Genomic DNA, 18,492 nt, shown 5'->3' on the forward strand with positions numbered 1-18,492 from the left:
GTCTAGCTGTCCTCCACTTGTGAATATGCCAGGCTTTACTTGCAGTGAGCTGTCACGTGACCTCGCATACATGCTAAAGAAGACATGTGTGATGTCACAGATCAATCCAAGCCGAGGGCCTTCACTCTGTCTTTGTTGGTGTGATTTTTGTGCTATTCTTGGTGTTTTCTGTATGCTCCATGGTACCAGTCCTGGTCTGTTCCTGTGACCCTGTCTCAGTCTGATTTGGCTCCAGATATTCTAGACTCTTGGTATCCAAATCTGGCTTGTTCTAGCGACTCCATCTCAGTCTCCTGATTTAGCTTTTGACTTTCCAGACTCTCGTTATAAAATCTGGCTTGCTCCAGTGACTTAATTTCAGTGTCATGATTACTCAGTCTCTCTAATTATTGTTACAACAAGCAGGGCCGGCCCTATAATGGGGCAGACTGGGGCAATTGCCCCAGGCGGCACTTTAGAAGGGGCGGCACTTTGCCGCCCCAAGCGCTTTTTGTTGTTTTTTTTTTGAAGCGGAGGAGAGAGAGAGGGGCACCGAGTGGTTTTCGCTTACCCGCTCGGCGCCCCTCTCTCTCTCTCCTCTGCAGCGAGTCTCCCTGTTCAGTCCCGGTGCCGGCTTGTAATGCAGAGCGCCGGAAGTGACGTCAATTTCCGGCGCTCAGCATTACAAGCCGGCACCGTGGCAGAGCAGGGAGACTCGCCGCAGGACTGTTTAAAGGTAAGTACCGGGGGGGGTAGATTATGGCGTCGGCGAAGTTTAAAATGCCGCCGCCGCCGCCTTTCCCGTTTTAAACTTCGCCCCAGGCGGCGTTAAGTCTTCGGCCGGCCCTGACAACAAGTGTCTTTCTTAAAAACCAAACAACTCTGTCCCTCTTATCTCCCCTGATGTCCTTCTTTTCTAGAAGCTCACATATATCAGTCCTAAAACAATAGTGTCCCTCTTTTGCCATTTAATATACTGGGAGGTATGCATTACACATGCTTATACATTTCAGGTATTCCTATTTAATGAGGGGCACTCGAAGTTTGGGACCCAGATTCTTGTGACCCAATGTCCTCTCCTGATGGCCCTCTGTTCTAGGAGCTCATAATCTTTACAGGGTATGAGTGTATGATGTCCCATCACACATGCATGGAAACAGCAGAAATGAGTTTATACAATAAATTGTGTAAATAAAATAGTACTCTTCTTTTAACAGCCCTATTTACATATTTTCACAAAGTCATAATAAAATATGTTAAATCCTTACCCACTAACTACAAAAGTGTCCCTCTGTGACTGTTTCAAATACAGTATATTGATGTATGCGCAGTAGCATAAGTAAGATTACCCCATATGTATGCAAGTGGAGATCACATTTAAATCAATCGTAGTAGGCAGGGGGGGGGGAATTAGACAAAACTTGAATAAAAAAAATATTTATATTCCTAAAAGAACATATATATTGACCAATGTCCCCATAATGATAAAAAGAAGACAAATAGATACTTTGTTCAATAACGATCTGTAAATAAAACCTTTTCTAACATAATGAGCTGCATTTCGAACAGCCGTAATAAGAAAGGGTATCACTTCCAGTCTGCCGAATTGTAAACATGCAAGGCTAAGCACCATATGTTGAAAAGAATGAGTGTATTCCGAATTGGCAGCTAAAGTTACCACTTAGTCCGCTGCTTCAGTGTGTCTCTGATGGATTGTGACTGAGAGCCATTAGGTAATTGATGACCCCTGTGTTACTGCTTTCAGTGCAGTCCTCAAAGTAAAAGAGTTTATTCCATTAAATGTCACACGCTTGGCACTAGTTTCTGCGGAAACGGACAACAATGTCAAAATAAACACAAAACAGTTTTAAGGGGGTGTATGAATGCAGCGGAAACCTGGCTTCTTAGGGGAAAACATTGATAGACTGCAGGATGACTTAATTAGTGTAATCAATTGAAAGTAATTAGAAAACATACATGATATCATACCATCCGACATTTGGAATGGCCAAAGAGGGACGCATTTCTTTTAGTCCCTTTGGGACCTGTTGAGAAGTATTTACCAAGGCGTTTAGAAGAATAATAATGTATTTTATTTATTTAAGTTACTTTGTAAACCATGTGGGAATTTAGATGCAACGCATATAAATGAGTACATTACTATACATTAAACAAAATATCTCTATAGTATCATACCTAATACCCATTAACGTTGCTTTCTAATGCTAGCCTAAGAACAACTCATTAGTAAATTGCCCTTATTATTCAGGCTGAATGCTAGCCAGCCTTACAAATACTGAATTAATAGTTTGTGACTGGCCTCTGTTTATTAGTCCCCGGCTTAAGAGCTGCTCAATAAAAAATGAACCACGTCTACCCCCAGAAAGACACTCAATTAATGTGTAAATAAAAGTTACTGTGGTATTTATTACTCAGCTACCTGTACGGCGCACAATAATTATGTGCTAATTATGGCTTTGTATCTAATGTTCATACTGTGTTATGTTTCTACCCTGCTGCATCCCTAGTTTCTAGGAAATAGAATAAATAGAAGAAAATTAATGTTGGAACACACTCATAAAATTCCCCTTCACATAAAAAAAGACCATTACAGCCAAAACTCACTAAAACAAAACTTTTATTTGAATATAATTACAATCGTTAATATCGGTGAATAAGTAGTTAAAAATTAAATACACATTGCTCGTTTAGTAATGCCGTATCTGCTCGGCACAGAGTATTATATACATTACGTTACGGAGGTATAAAGGCCTACCTAAAACAAAACAAAAAAGGTAGAAGGTAAGACGCATCTCGCATATATTAGTATAATAGCAATAAAAAAATGGAGATTTCTGCTCCGTATATTGTGAGCAGAAGCAGTGCAAGTCATGATATATTGGGCATAATCTCCCTTCTTCGTTTCAATTTTTGGTGGATTTTAGTTATTGTGTAGATATTACAGAGGTAGCATGTTGCTGATCAGACATAAACATAAAAAATGTAATCAAAGATCCCCACGTCATTTCCACTAGACATACTTAACCTTTTTGTAATGAATGATTAAAAAGTGAATAGTTTTGTAGGTAAGAGTTAACTTCCCCTGCTTTTCTTCCTCTCTGGTTTTCTTGCCTTTAGTAATGTATTTTTTTCCATCTCTTATTTCCCTGCTTTCTGCCTTTTTTCCTTCTGGTCCATTCTTTCCTTCTTCTTTGGACATTTCTTTTCACCTCACTTTGCTGACATGTTTTCCTCCCTTTTTCTATCTTCATTCTCTTTTTTTTTTATCTTGCTTGCCTACCTTTTACATTTTTCATCCTCTGTCTATTTTGCGTTCCACACATACAAATATCCACACACACACACACACACACGCACACATACATACACACACATGCACACATACATACACACACACCCTCACGGTACTTACCTCATCCTCCACTATACTGTACAGCTGGGGATGATTTCAAGATTACATAGCAGGATTCAATTAGATCGCCATTTCATGGGATAAAGAGTGCCAGGGCCAAGGAGCATTTGCTCTGTGTGCTCCTTAGTTAATCCAGCCCTGGGTCACACACACTTCCTGTCTACCCCTACGCAAAGAAAAGTGGAGAGGGAGAGAGAGAGCCCCAAGTTTACTTTATGTTGATCCACTAAAAGCTATCACAGACAACTTTGGAGCTACTTTTGACTTAAGACTTATTGAATCCTCCATGACATTTTATTCTTAAACATCTTTTTCAGCATAATGCTATACTTTCTGATCACAGATCATTACCCCCACCCACCAATATTATTTCTCTGGGTCATGATGAGGTACTTTTAAAAGGAATCAATTGGGTGATGTTTACTTAAAAACAATGCGTTGGATTCCACAGACGTACAAATATAAATTGTAGGGTCCCTTACGAACCTCACCTGAAGCAGAGGGTTTTTTTTATAAGAATGCTTCTGGCATTACGATTTCTAAATTGTTCTTTGTTAACATTCTTGTTTGTAAAACTTATCTCTGGAAATGATATAACTGGTTTGTGGGCTTTAGCGGGATTCTTTTTTAGAATAAGCTAGAATTCATGTTTATCGACCAAATATTGCTACAGATGTCAAACAGACGAGTGGCGGGGGACACTATAAAATGTATGAAGATAATTACTGTAAACATATTGCATGGGTAAGCTTCATTTACAGGCTATTACAAACACTGGAGTCTGCAGAAACAGAAAAAAACACACATTCTATCATTATTACGACTGCAACCTAGAAAACAGAGCTCAGCTATATTTATTGTTTCAGCCGCATAATCCGTAAAGAGGAGTCATTCAAGCAGTACTAAGTTACAGCTGCTTAAAATGTGGTGCACAGTGCATACAGACCGCTGGCTTTAACACACAGGTGATGCCAGCATATCGTATGATTAAGCAGCTGCTTACAGCCCCCTAATTAATTAATGGGGTCTAAGCTGCGGATATAGGGGATCCATCTATAGAAGAGTCATTTATCATTATGTTGGGATAGGTATGAAAAGTCATTCTGGTGTGAATTTTTAAAAGAGGACTTATCGCCATAGCAACCAGGTGTGCATTCAGCGGGAACATTTGAGCATTTGTTGTTATGGCAATAAAACCACTATTAATTTATAGCTAGGACTCAGTTTTTGTTTTTTCTTTAAATAATAATAAAAACATCTGATGTCTTGAAGAGGCTAACTGCTTGAATCTGGTCATAATCTCCCTCCTCCCCTAAAATGATTGTGGGAAAAAAAGTGTGTGTATGGGGGGTGCCGATCTTCCTCTTCATTTTACCTTCATTGGAGTCTTGTGTTGAATGCAAATGCAAGATTTCCATTATATTTTGAATCCTCACATATGCAATCAGAATGAGTAAAAAAAGAAAACCCCTAACCCGTCTTTGAACATTAGGAATTATTCCTCAAAAGTTAAAAAAAAAAATAAATTAAAAAAAATAAAAAAGATTATTAACGTGTTCTGATCCCTGCCCACAGAGCATGGAACAAGCCAATTAGTGTAGCTGCCAGTTAAGATTATACGTTTTAAAATAAAAGATCCCTGCGCTTGGGATAGCTGGCAGGGCTGGGAGCTTTCAGACAGAAGGTGTAGACACCCAGAAGAAGACAATCCAAAAGCAAAAGTCAATAATCAGTCCAGAAGATCAAAGGCAGGCAGCACAGGATGGTAAAGGGTAAACAAGCTGAGGTTGTGGAGCAGGAGATAATCAGGATAACCGTAGAATAAGCCAAAAGGTCAAAAAAAGCTGGGAGGTTAAATGAGGTCAAGTGTGGTAAGGAGAACAAGGGGCTGGTAACTGCAGCTTGGCATTTACGCGAGGCCAGGGAAGCGGCCTGTTCCTAGTCCTCACAGCCAGTGTGACCTAAACGCCAGACCCGGGATGCGGCCTACCCTGCAACTGCCTTGATGCAGCAGCAAGAGGTAGGGGACCCTAGGGGCCTGATAGTAGCTAATATGAATTAGATGGAAATAACCTACATTTTATGAGTGTCTACCATGCAATCTATATTTGATACTTACTTATTACCACCAGATACAGGGAATGATGGGAAAACAGTGGGGTTTTTTTGTATACCATGTGATGCAATGGACTAGACATTTCTGAAATTTCTACAGAATAAGATCATATTATATATAGTTATAGATACAAAAAAGTTACTTTTATATTAAGCTATAAATAAAAATCTATAAAAGGTTAGGATATTTAGGATATGCTGGATATTTCCCTTACCGTAACTTAAATTAGGATGGATTTATTATAAATAAATCAGAGCCCAGTAGTGTAAAAACTAACCTTCCGTTAGCTCATGGGAGAGAAACGCTGTTGTACAAGTCACGTAACATCAATCTTTTGAAACTGCTGCCATTTTGAATAATGCTGTCATAATCCAAAACTTTCCAATGCCCTCGTAGCTATTACCAGCCACGCAATCATCTACAGAAAATACATTGGAGAATATGTAAAGAGAACCGTAAAACTGACACTGCAGCGAAAAAGAAAATGAACCAGAAACTGACAATAACAAGACGGCCTAGGGTAAAATCCAATGCATGCATTCTTCAACCAGGATTATTCACTAAAAAGGACATATAGGTAACTTTTTGTCTTTTGTTTTGCAAAGTGAGTTGTGTCCAGACAGTGAATGCTTTTTTAAAGAATTTATTTTCCTTAAATATAATTTTGAGATTTATTAGTCTTTTGCAGTTAATATATTCCGTATATATCTCGTTTAGCCTATAGTGCAAAATGGTTGGTATTCTGCCATTTTTCTTGTCTATTTCTGATAAAGTTGTACTTTGCTTTTTAATCCAGTAAGGCCCCAAGTAGATGACTTTGTCATCATATAAGAACCCTTTGGTTAATCTAATCTGCCCATGTTTCGCCCTCTTTTTCTTTTATATTCGGCATAGCGTAATACCTACCACATGCAAGCCTAAATCCTCATATTGTGTTCACCTCTACCACCTCTGCTGGGAGCCCTTTCACTTATCATTCACATTACAAAGTTTATCTGAAACGGGCTCTTGTAACAGCAGTCTAAATCCCATTTGGTTCCCTGGTTTCTTCTTCGTCTTTTATCTAGAAGTTGAAGAAGAAGTTGAAGAAGAAGTTGAAGTATTTACTGAATAGATCTGTACAAATGAGCGTTTTCAATTCCGATCGCTTCCTAAGCTGTTTTAGCCCGCCGCGGCCATTTTTCTTCCGGGGAGGGCTTTCCTCCCCAGGTCCACGGTCAGCCTCACTTGTGAGGCAAAGCCGCGGCGATGCAGCTATTTAACGGCAGCCCGTACATGTACGTGGATTGTCGTTAAGGGGTTAAATGAGGTAAACTTAAACAGTGACTGCAATTGACTTGACTAGTTTCAATGAGGGGTTGGCGCCAACAATATCTTATAACCTACAAAAATTAATCTTTGTATGTGGGAAAGCAAAAAGATTTAAGAGGTTCCTCTAGGCCAGTCATCTTATGATACACATGTAAGATAATAATAATAATAATAAAAAAACTCCAGCGCAAATAAACTGTTAAAGATACATCCCATGCTGGCTCATTAACTCTTCACATGATGCATCTTAGTAACAAAGTTTTCCTTGTTACAATTACCTATTCCACATATTTTAGTCATGCCCAGTTATTATGCCATATTGAGTGAATGTAATCACATTTCCTAAGACATCCAGCTAAATGAATATCCCTCACTTTGTCAGCAGCCAGATGCTTCATCTCAGCTGCTTGGAACCGTTTCATGTCCCTCAGCTCAGATATATGAAGATAAATTGAGAACTGAGAACTTCCTTAAGGAAAAAACCTTAAATCTTTCCGGGTTAAATTGCATGGTTTTTAATCCCAAAAAACTGTAAGGTTCATTCATGGATCCTTTAAGTTAGCAGAAGCTATACATTGATCTGTCCGTTGCCACTCATGAATTATATACCATAGTGACATAACAATTTAGGTTGAAAGATATTAGTCCATCGAATTCAACCTTGCTGTTGATCCAGAAGAAGGCAGAAAACCTACATCAAAGCAGTTTACAAGTTTTCCTAAAAAAAGGAAACATTTCTTTTCAACTCCAACATGACGCTCTCCTTTATAACTTGATATATCCTTGTGTATTCTTGTAATACACTAAAAAGTCATCCGACCCATTTAAAGGCATCTATTGAATTTTGATCACACGATCTCTTTAGGTCGTTAATTCCACATTGTTATTGTTCTTACTGTAAAGAACCATCTTCACTGCTTCCAGTGATTCCTTTCTTTAAGTCTGATTAGATGACCACGGGTGTCCTGAGGGGAAACAAGAGGGAGCTGCAGAAATAATAGGCTGTTTAGTGTAGATTAACTAGATATAGAGAGCAGTAAAAAAAACACCTGGTTGTCAGGGGACTGCAGCGAGAAAGATTTTATTTACTTCTGTACACCCCTGCTGTCAGAGTGGTTTGGTCCGCCTGGGCAGAGACACAGTTTGGATGCTGCAGACACAAGGTAGTTTATGTCAAACATGTATTCATGTATCAGCTCCCATAATGTTGAGCAGCAGGATTGCTGGTTGATTAGTATAGGAATAGAAGCTGTTAGTCTACAGGACACACACTAACTTTTGTTCACTGCATCTACAATAATATTCACCCTGCCGTATTGCTGGCTGAACTTCATGGGAATCGGAGTTATAAACTGGAGTTATGGTGGCTTACAGTACACACTTACTTTTTTGTTGGCGACTGCAGCTCCCATGGTATACAGTCAGCCATTACTGGCTGAACACCATAGAAATTGTAGACTGGGGTAGTTGTGGCTAATCTTTACCACCCCAGCTATTGTTAACAAAAGTTCTCATGTTGCACTGTTAGCTACTACTACCATAGGCAATGGGAAGGAGGTATTAAGGTGGGAGAGGGGAAAGGTCTTGGGGACACCCCTGTGGATAACCATCTTGTTCTTTGCATAATTACCGAACAGGACATCAGACAGCGGTTGGTACTTTCCCCGTATGTATATCTTTTGAAAAAGTTGACATTTTTTCAAGCAATTGGCAATAAACTCCTAAGTGCAACCCTTGGGAATAAATGCTTCTATGGAACTCACCATGGACCTTGACCAGCTTACTCTGAGATAATACTTGCAATTTTTTTCCCCGTTTATTTTGCATCATATTGCAATTTAATATAGCAACAGGTATTACATTACAAATGCCGCATAAATAAATCCAGATCTTGAAACTATTTATTATTCAGTAACTGTTTTTAAACACATCACGCGTTAAAGCAATATCATGAAAAAAATAACTATTAACTGGCATAAGTGTTTGAAAGCGCAAAGCGTGCTTATCATACAGAAGCAGAAACCGTATTGAACCGCTAAACTGCAAGAAAAGAGTGATCCTCATGCAGCCCTCTGGAACCAGCAGTGATATTTAAACACTTTGTACTGGAACTGCCAATTTGTGATATGAAAAGCACAATCATTGCGTTTTTATCGTGTATTACATCTGAATAAGTCAACAGTCACAATAAGATCAATGGTTCAATATATATACGGTATATGTTTTTATTCTTTTTAATTTGTTGCATGCTATACTCTATTTATATTACATAACACTCCTCTCACATAATAATGAAATGCCATACTGACCTGATTTTATGATTATAATTTCTTAAAATTTTTGACAATGAATCTATAATATTTGAACCTTGCCAGATCTTCTGTAAACCAGACCTTTATTTCCAAATGCACAAAGTGTTAATGTTGCTTTACAACCAAAAATAAACTTGATCAATCAAGACAACTTATAGGAGGCTTTTATGCTCTGCTGATTAACATCATGTGTCTCATTGCGACCTAAGCCTGTAATTGTACATTGGCTCTGTTAAGACAAGTAAGGAGAAATACACTTGTTGTTTTTATAGAGCATGACCTTCAGGACGAGCTGGTCCTTGCATCCGGCTTGTCAAGTAATTACCTGTCGGCACTTTCCTCCCAGGGTGCTGCTTGCAATATTGGCCTACAAACTGATTACTGGGTCACCTTCTGAATCCTTCTTACCTGTCAGCAGTACACAGGGGAAAGTTAGAACCCCTTGATCTAGAGCAGTGGTTCTCAACCTTCCTAATGCCCCGACCCTTAAATACAGTTCCTCATGTTGTGGTGACCCCCAACCATAAAATTATGTAATTATATATTGTGAAATATGTGTTTTCCGATGGTCTTAGGCGACCCTTCTGAAAGGGTCGTTTGACCCCCAAAGGGGTCGCGACCCGCAGGTTGAGAACCGCTGATCTAGAGCAAGGAAAACCATACAAACTTTCTTTTTGTATTCCATTGCATGTCAGGCGCTTGCCCACATGGTGACAGCCACATGGGTTATACCTCCCAGAGGTCACTCGCCCTGTGGGATCTTGCCTGTGTGGCATGCTATCAAGAGTGGACCTCGGTCTCCCATGAGCTTAGTGCATGCTCAAGGTGGTTAAGCAAAACTGTGTACTGTCTTAAAGGAAGGCTAAAAAAAGGTTTTCCATTATGAACACAAACAAATTAATATGCGATATGTGTGGTTATTTTTAACATGTAGGACGGGATTACTATGACCTGTTATTTCACTAAAAGGCTATACTTCCCTTGAGTATTCATTTTATGTACAACATTTCCCGTGTAACAAAGAATAGATGTTATGCCTATAACAAAATCTATTTCCATAAAGGACTTTAACCAATATCTGGCTGAAAAAGAGAATGTCACATTTGAAATATTTTATTTTTCTACATATCAGGTTGAAGAAAAAGTCCCAGTCTGTGGATATTTCATCACCGGGGTACAATCCTCTGTCTGATATACCAGCTCCACAAACCAGTAGACTGCCACCTATTACCAAGACCATTTCTGAGGAAGAGCACAATAACACTGCTAACACTCAAAAACGCAATCCAAGGAGAGGAGACCTTAGGAGAGGCTACACCATCGGTGAGTTGTTTACAACACTAATGCCAGATTCAAGCAGTATTCGTGGTGTAAAACATGTTGTTGTTGTTGTTATTGTTGTTATTATTATTATCTTTTTTTTTTATTAAGCACCAACAAATTACGCAGGGCTGTACAATTTAGGTGAGTCAATTGACACACATACAAAATATACATTAATACATACAGATACATCAGGAGATGAGAACCCTGCCCGTAATGCAGCCATCAAGCCTTATGGTACTTTTATACAAAGTTCCAGTCAGAAATTATGGGCTTTTGGGTGGCCAGGTCGAGCGCTTACAAGCTAAAGAAATAGTATGGGTAATTGAAACACAATTACAAACTAATACATGGTGAAATGAAGGCAATATGGCGGCGCTTGCAGTGGCTTTCTCTTCCACGATTGCAGGATTGGGAGAGGAGAGTTGGCACTTTCCTGATCGGAGGATCGGGGAGGGTGTCACCACATTGCCGCCATTTTGGTGGAAGTTGCTGAGTTAGGTTATGTGAGAGAGTCAACAAGAATGAAAGGTTAACAAGGTAAGAGGATGAATGAATGTGGACCCACAAATGTTGGAAGAAAATTTTGAGCTTTTTGTTTAGTTTTCAGGGCTTCATACGAATCGCAGAATTTACCAAAATTCTGTAAATTTGCAGTTCGTATGAATGTGAATGCACATGTCTACTATTAAGTATACACTTGGAACAGAAAGGAGTGCACAAAAAGCAAAAATATTGTAAACATGAAGTCCTCGGTCACCAGATTGTAATAATTGTACATTTGCAACTATTTATATTTTGTTGCTAGTAGCTGCCTTAATGTGTTGAAGCCGTTAAATCAAGTGTCTGTCTGTATCTCATACGTTCATTTTTATTATTATTTAATAACAAATCTATCAAATACTTGAGTGCTTTTTTGCGATAAGAGTTGGCAGTATTGTATTCTTAAACTGACAAAGGCACACTAACCTGGATTCTCTAATAACTGTTACATTGGATGTATGTCTTGGGACCTCATCATGGAGTAAAGTATACCTCAATGCGCATGGTGTGAAGAGAGTACATCTGTGCTTCACTAATCACAAAGGGCAAGTATATTATAGATGGCAACGGTTCAATTACTACCTCAAACCATATGGCAATATTCTCAATCAACAGGTGTTATAAGTTAATAAGGTTACAAGGCAAATGTTCCCTTAATGCTCTCTAAATTGCAGATGCTGATGATAATACGGTACAAATTCCATGCTAACATTTCTTGAGTGCTTAACAAAACAGCATTCGTCTTTGGGATTAAAATACAATTGAAAATAGTTTTAAATATTTTAAAATAATTGCATTAAAATAAAATCCACTTTGAATGAGGAAATAATCAGTCAGTCAAAACAAATGAAAACCACAATTTTATACAGGTGATAAATTCAAGTGTTTTATAATTTTGTGTGTTTAAAAAAAACTATGATAAGGCTGTCATATTTAGCATATGATATATAAGGCATCTTCATATCACTTTTATACCTGGAACCAACACCGAATCCCTCTGTCCTTCTTTTTACTCCTTTTCCATGTTTTCTGGGTCTAAGAGTATCACAGTGTTCTACAGCCCTAAAGGCAACAATAAACATTATAAACATAAACAGCTGAAACTATTAAAATGTATATGTAAAGATAAGTGATTTACTCTGTTACTAAGTGAAAATAAAATCACATAAAAAAGATTTGCTTAAAGCTGATCCCTATAGCTGTATGTCTAACTTCACCCCTAGGAGCTCATCTCAGGCTGTTTTGAATGCTAAAACCTCATGTATTGTGTGATATACATGGTTTATTGCTGAGTGCTTGTGTCAGTGACACCTGGAGAACACTTTGCTTTCCCAGTATCTATTGAAGGACAGAAGCAGAAACCTGGCCACTTTCTCGTAGACCTTTCCACCTTGTGGTCTCTACATGGGGCTTGTAGAACAAATTTTGGAAATCATGTTGGCGTTAATAGAGTTGGTTTACAAATATATAGACAATGAAAAGTACCGTGTATCATTTCTCTTAACAGATACATGGAATATTAAGTAACATAAAAACATTAGTTGTTACTAACAAAAAAAGAACATAGATGAATGTAAAAATGTATAACATGGCCTACTTCGATGTTCTGTCTCAAAAATAATTTGCTCTTCAGTGAGTCTACTACGTTAACGCAAACCATGTTATTTTGAAACAGGATTCGTGATTAGGAGAGGTTAGTCTAGAAGAGCAATCTGCTTATTTTGCAAAATTATTTCTTCAATCAGACCCCAAAAAATTAAAATCACCTCTAGACTCCACCAACTACCATTGTCCTAAACAACATTTTGCTTATCTAAAGACAGACTATGAATATCAAAGTAATTCATTTATTTGAGAATTGTATTTTTTAATGAAAGTGCAAGATATTACTTTAGGCTGATGAGAGATAAGGAAAAGATTATAATATTAAAAGAGAGGAACATGAAAGATTATTCATTATTATGTTCCACTGAAAATAAGAAAAAAAATGGGTCAGTGCCTGCTAGAGTTTATGCTTCAAATAATATTTTGTAAATACATTGAAAGCTTTACTTGGCACAACGTCAAGATACTGGAAAAAAAACATACAAACAATGGAACATCTGGCACGCAGAGTGAAAACATTGGGCTAGTATCTAATTGTGTATGAGTGTGTTGGGAGAAAAACACAATAAACCAATCACCCATCAACTACGAAAAGTTAGATTTAAAAAAAAAAAATGATTTGGAACTGGAGGATTGGCACTTGGTATGCGCTAAACATTAGAATTTATTCCACAGACGTAAGGATGGTTACTAAATAGACTGTTGACAAGGAAATTAAGTAGTTCCTTGTTGCACTTGGAGGCAACCAGGCTACAAGGTATCTTGCTAGCTAAGGGTCACTGATTCTACATATCAAGTAGGTTGTTATTTATTTACTATCAAGTAGATACAAGATGGCTGGCAGCAGCACCTTGATTTCCTTACTGATCACATGGCTGAATCCCTGCATACTACACATTAATCCGACATAGCATAAACACAAGACACAAAACGGTCTTCAAATTAACTGAATATTAAAAAAATAGCATAAAAAATGTGTAGTATCCAATACAAAAAAAAATGCATGGGTCTCACCAACAGAATAACGCACACTTTATCTCTCCATTCTTTCCAGGAATGTGGCAGAGTATGATAGGCAATCATAGGTAGAGTAGGGCCTACAAGAGGCACTGCACACCACCGCCAGCTAGATATGAATAAGGATATCTGACAAGTCACACTCTCTAGGCTCGCTGTCTGCAGTTATAATGTTTTCAAATTGGCTTTCCCATAGTCAAATTTATCGTAAATTGAATATTACTAAAGGGGTGTAGAACACGCACTGAAGAGATTTTATGAGACTGAGCAGACCTAAAGTGACCACAACATTAGAAGACTAAACTAACTTTGTTAAGGAAAAGCTGCATTAGCATCCATAATTCTCACCCAGATGAACCAGGAATGTCCTACCCAAGTAAACAAAAGCGCCAAGTAAATCTAAAGATGACTGGCTTATATAAGAAGCTGTCCATCCGGACAGTAGTGGGAGTTCAATGGCCTGTTGTAGATCGTTCTAACAGATCCAGTCTGTAATTTACAGAAGTATGCTGTATTTTGTTGTATTCTGGTCCTAGTTTTTCTGTCTATGCGAAGGTGGCATCTCTTCATACTCACTCGCTCATTCGGTTGGTTCTTTCATTTTACATGTTTTTTTCTGTATGTTGAATTTAATATGTATGTAGATTATAAAATTCTGCATAAATGTCTACAATCAATGATGGCCAAAGAAGTCATTGAGACAAATGGTGGCCATACCAAATACTGAGATTTTTGGGGGGATGTACTTAGGAAAAATTTTTACTTTTATTAAGAAAAAAAAGTATATATTTCATACATAAAAATGTCATATGTTTTGTTAAGAAATTTGTTTTTAAAAAATGCATATTTTGTCAGTGGACTTTTGGACCAAATTACGTGTGAAAAATATATGTATATATAAATAAAATTATAAATATATGGCATTTTAGGAATATTAGTCTATATTGTACTTATCAATGAATACAGTATGTGATTCGGATGGGACATTGTTGCCTTGCTCAGCATAGATAGGCTTATTTGTGAATGTAATGATATAAATGCTGCTGTACGAGACGCACCATGCTGGTGATTTAATTAAATATACATCAAGAGGCCTGCCTTCTTTCCATGGTTCTATGAGAAAGTGCTATATATTGAGCAGTTACTGTAGAAACCATGTCCACACCTGGTAAATATGTTAATTATCCGTTCATTTTTGTTACCTTTCTAAATATACATACATACATACATACATACATACATACAGTATATATATATACATACAGTAGCAAGAAAAAGTAAATTACCCATTTGGAATTACCTGGTTTTCTGCATTAAGTGTTCATAAAATGTGATCTGATCTACATCTAAGTCACAAGTATAGACAAACACAATGTGCTTAACCCCATGGTCATCAATGGGTTAAGCTAACAAACAATGATAATATTTTATGCCTTTATTGAACACAGCTATTAAACATTCACAGTGCTGGTGAAAAAGTAAGTAAACCCCTTATTTAAGGACTTGGAAATTAATTTTCCCCGTGATGATGACAAGCTGTCTAGGTACATAGTTTGTTTGTTTTTTGGAGAGCAGTGGCTTCCTCCATGGTGTCCATGTCTGTTATTGAGCATTCTGCGTTGTGCCCTTGGAGTCCATTTTGGTCCTATGATTATTGATCATAGGCCTTCTGAGATTTATCTTTTGTGAGGCATGGTTCGCATCAACAGATACTTCTTGTGAACAGCAAACCCAAGATGTTTTAGTGTTTTTGTAAAAGACAAAGTAGCTCTAAAAAACACATCCAATCCCATTTCATTGATTAGACTCCATGTTTGCTAACTCCTGACTCCAATAAGCTTTTGCTGAAGCAATTAGCCTAGAGCTTCACATACTTTTTCTAGCCCATACTGTGAATATTTAAATGATGTATTCAATATGCATAAGAAGAGTTTGTATGTTATTAGTTGACACAGATTGAGTTTGTTCATTATTTTTAGTTAGATGAAGATCAAATCATATTTCAATAGAAATGTATACATAAATGCTGGTAATTCCAAAGGGTTCACTTACTTTTTTCCTGCCACTGTGTATGTATGTATATATATCTATATATCTATATATCTATATATCTATATATATATATATATATATATATCTTAGAGTATATATATATATATATATACTTTAAGATAACTCTTTTCAAACAGATTCAATACAGGCCTAATTTCTATGTTTACATACTTTTCTGGGCCCTCTATTTTTGTACTAAGCCTCCTAACATTAGTTAAACTGTGATTATTGGCTTAAATCCCAAAGTTAGACTACATAAATACCTACCATACATCTGCTGTATATTGCATACAATTGTAGCTTTCACATATTATTCATTTAGATAGCTTTTACATCTATGCCTCGGTCGGTGTCCTGAACAACTGCTTGGATGTGACCTTGTTATGCTTCTTGATCCTGCCAGGGGCAATCACATCTACATTCCTGCAATGCAGGCTAATCATTGCTGAGATAAGTGGATTAAGAAATTGCATTACCAAAATGAGACTCCTAGTTTTCTTAAATGGATTTAAACTCATTCTATTTTTACATTTTATGTCATTTGGTAGTCTAACTGGATGGTAAACTGGGTTTCTTAAAAGAAAAGCATCCAGCCCATGCAATGTTTCTGTTTTAAAATCCTTAAAAAGGGCTCGCTGCAGCTTTGGACCTGCAGTGCACAGCCCCTATGTGACTAAACACCTGCATGCCAAGGTGCCGGGAGGCTGGGGAAAGAGGGCCGATGTGCATGGAAGGGTGTTTCTGGTGAATCCCTGCATACAACTGCAATAGGAGAAAAGTGTTAGTTTTAGGGGGAAACATGGCTCTCAAATGCATGGAAATGTGCCCAAGGTTCTAGATTTACTGTTTTGAAATGCCTCATATAAGGCGCTGCATTCAAAAAGATAAATCTATATTTGTATATACTTGAAGAGAAGGACTGATTGTTGAGGAATTCAGTGATCTCTCCTTCTGAAAGCCCCACACTGAAAAAAATCAAGAAGAGGTCTGTGGCATGCCATTCTGTTAATTCCCTGAAACTGCTTATGTCTGGAAATGGAGGGGTTAATTCTCTAAAAACTAGTCATGTCTAGTAATAGAGGGGTTCATTCTTTAAAACTGCTCATGCCTGGAAATAGAAGCATTAATTCCCTGAAGTTGCTCATGTCTGGTAGTAGAGGGGTTAATTATCTGAAGCTGCTTGTGTCTGGTCATAGAGGGGTTTATTATCTGAAATTGCTCAGGTCTGGTAATTCTGCCCTCCGTGGCAGAAATAAAATGTGCTCACCCTACCTCCACCTATAATGAAAAAAACTCTTGCACCCAAATGCCATTGAACATTGGCTCACCTCGATTAACAGGATGACTTAGAAGTTTAGCTAAACCTTACCAGTCTCAAGATTTTCTTTTTTGATTTAGTCAGGCAAGAAAAAAACACAAATGTCTAAAAGACTAAAAATACTAACCCGTAACCGCTACAATGTAGAAGAAAAATAATACTAGATTTGGACATTGAAACCAATTAAGTCAAAAAGTCTTACACTCCTTTATATGAAGAGGAAGAACCCTTATAGTTTCTGACCGTGCCTGGCCTATACACACTGCAGTGTCGTTTATTGGTCTTGAAGGAAGAGACTTCACATGTGAGGTAGCTATCTAGACATCAAAGTGTTGTTGGAAGTGAAGTGTTATGCACTACCAGAAGAGAGTTTGGAGGTATTGCAGTGTGTGTGTGTAGAGTAAAATGAGAAAAGCATTCAATAGCAATGGTGAGTGGATAACCCACATTTCATGAGTTTTATCATATGTGGCCATTTCATACATTAATCCGTTAATGCTTTGCTCCAGAACTAATGTTGTGAATCACACAATAAAGAACATTTCAAAAAAATATTTCAGGTTAACAGGATGACAAGTTGTGATTTTCTTGTAGCTTTATTTTTATTAAACTCTAAACAAATCACGTTGACCTGCAAAAGAGGAATCTGTATCTATTAGAAAAAGACCTTGAGTTCTGGTAACTATCCATAGACTGTGTATATTACTTTGCCTTGTTACCTAGCACCAGTCTACTACAGAATTGGTTTGGAGTACAGTAGCATATTATTGTTTTTTTATTTTTATTAAACTCTAAAGAAATCACCACAAAATGTCTTAATACACTTTTGCATAACAAAAACAAACATATCTACAAGGTTTGGGGTCACTTAGAAACATCCATTTTTGTGAAAGAAATGCAAATTGTGTCCATTAAAATAACATGAAATGGATCAAAAATCCAGTGCAGACGGGGTTAATGTGGTAAATGACTGTTGTAGCTGGAAATGGCTGATTTTTAATGGAATATCTTCATAGGCTACAGAGGCCTTTATCACTCCCATCACTCCTGTGTTCCAACGGCACGTTGTGTTCGCTAATCCAAGTTTAAGTTTAAAAGGCTAATTGATCGTTAGAAATCCCTTTTGCAATTATGTCAGCACAGCTATCTATCGTTATTTGTTTGGGGGGGGTTAATTCCTTTGGGATGTTCTAACCCCCCCTCCACCATCAACAGCTAAATGCTAAATGAAATGTTTCTCAGATGACAGATCCACTCCACACCTCACAAGAGAGCTACAGCAGACTCTATATGTGTTACGGAGGATGTTTATGACTGGGATCTATTTATTATGCATTACCGCACAGGGATAAACCTCCTTCAATATCAGTCGGCTCATTTGATTTACCTAGCGCTGTGCAGATGTAAGTCACTTGTGTAATAACTCAAGATAAGAAGAAACAAACGATGAAAAGGATGAGTGGGCTTGTGATAATGGATTATA

At 37.6% G+C, this 18,492-nt stretch overlaps 1 protein-coding gene across 2 annotated transcripts in view; it reads left to right on the forward strand.

Annotated features, from left to right (window-relative positions):
* OXR1 (oxidation resistance 1) overlaps positions 1-18,492 on the forward strand; it is a 137,994-nt gene that overhangs the window by 55,097 nt on the left and 64,405 nt on the right. For both annotated transcript variants that reach the window (XM_053465958.1, XM_053465959.1), the window contains exon 2: positions 10,284-10,474. In XM_053465958.1, the coding sequence (XP_053321933.1) occupies positions 10,284-10,474 (191 nt within the window). The remainder of the gene's footprint in view (positions 1-10,283; positions 10,475-18,492) is intronic.

The sequence above is a fragment of the Spea bombifrons genome, chromosome 5 (assembly GCF_027358695.1).
Source record: "Spea bombifrons isolate aSpeBom1 chromosome 5, aSpeBom1.2.pri, whole genome shotgun sequence".
NCBI lineage: Eukaryota > Metazoa > Chordata > Amphibia > Anura > Pelobatidae > Spea > Spea bombifrons.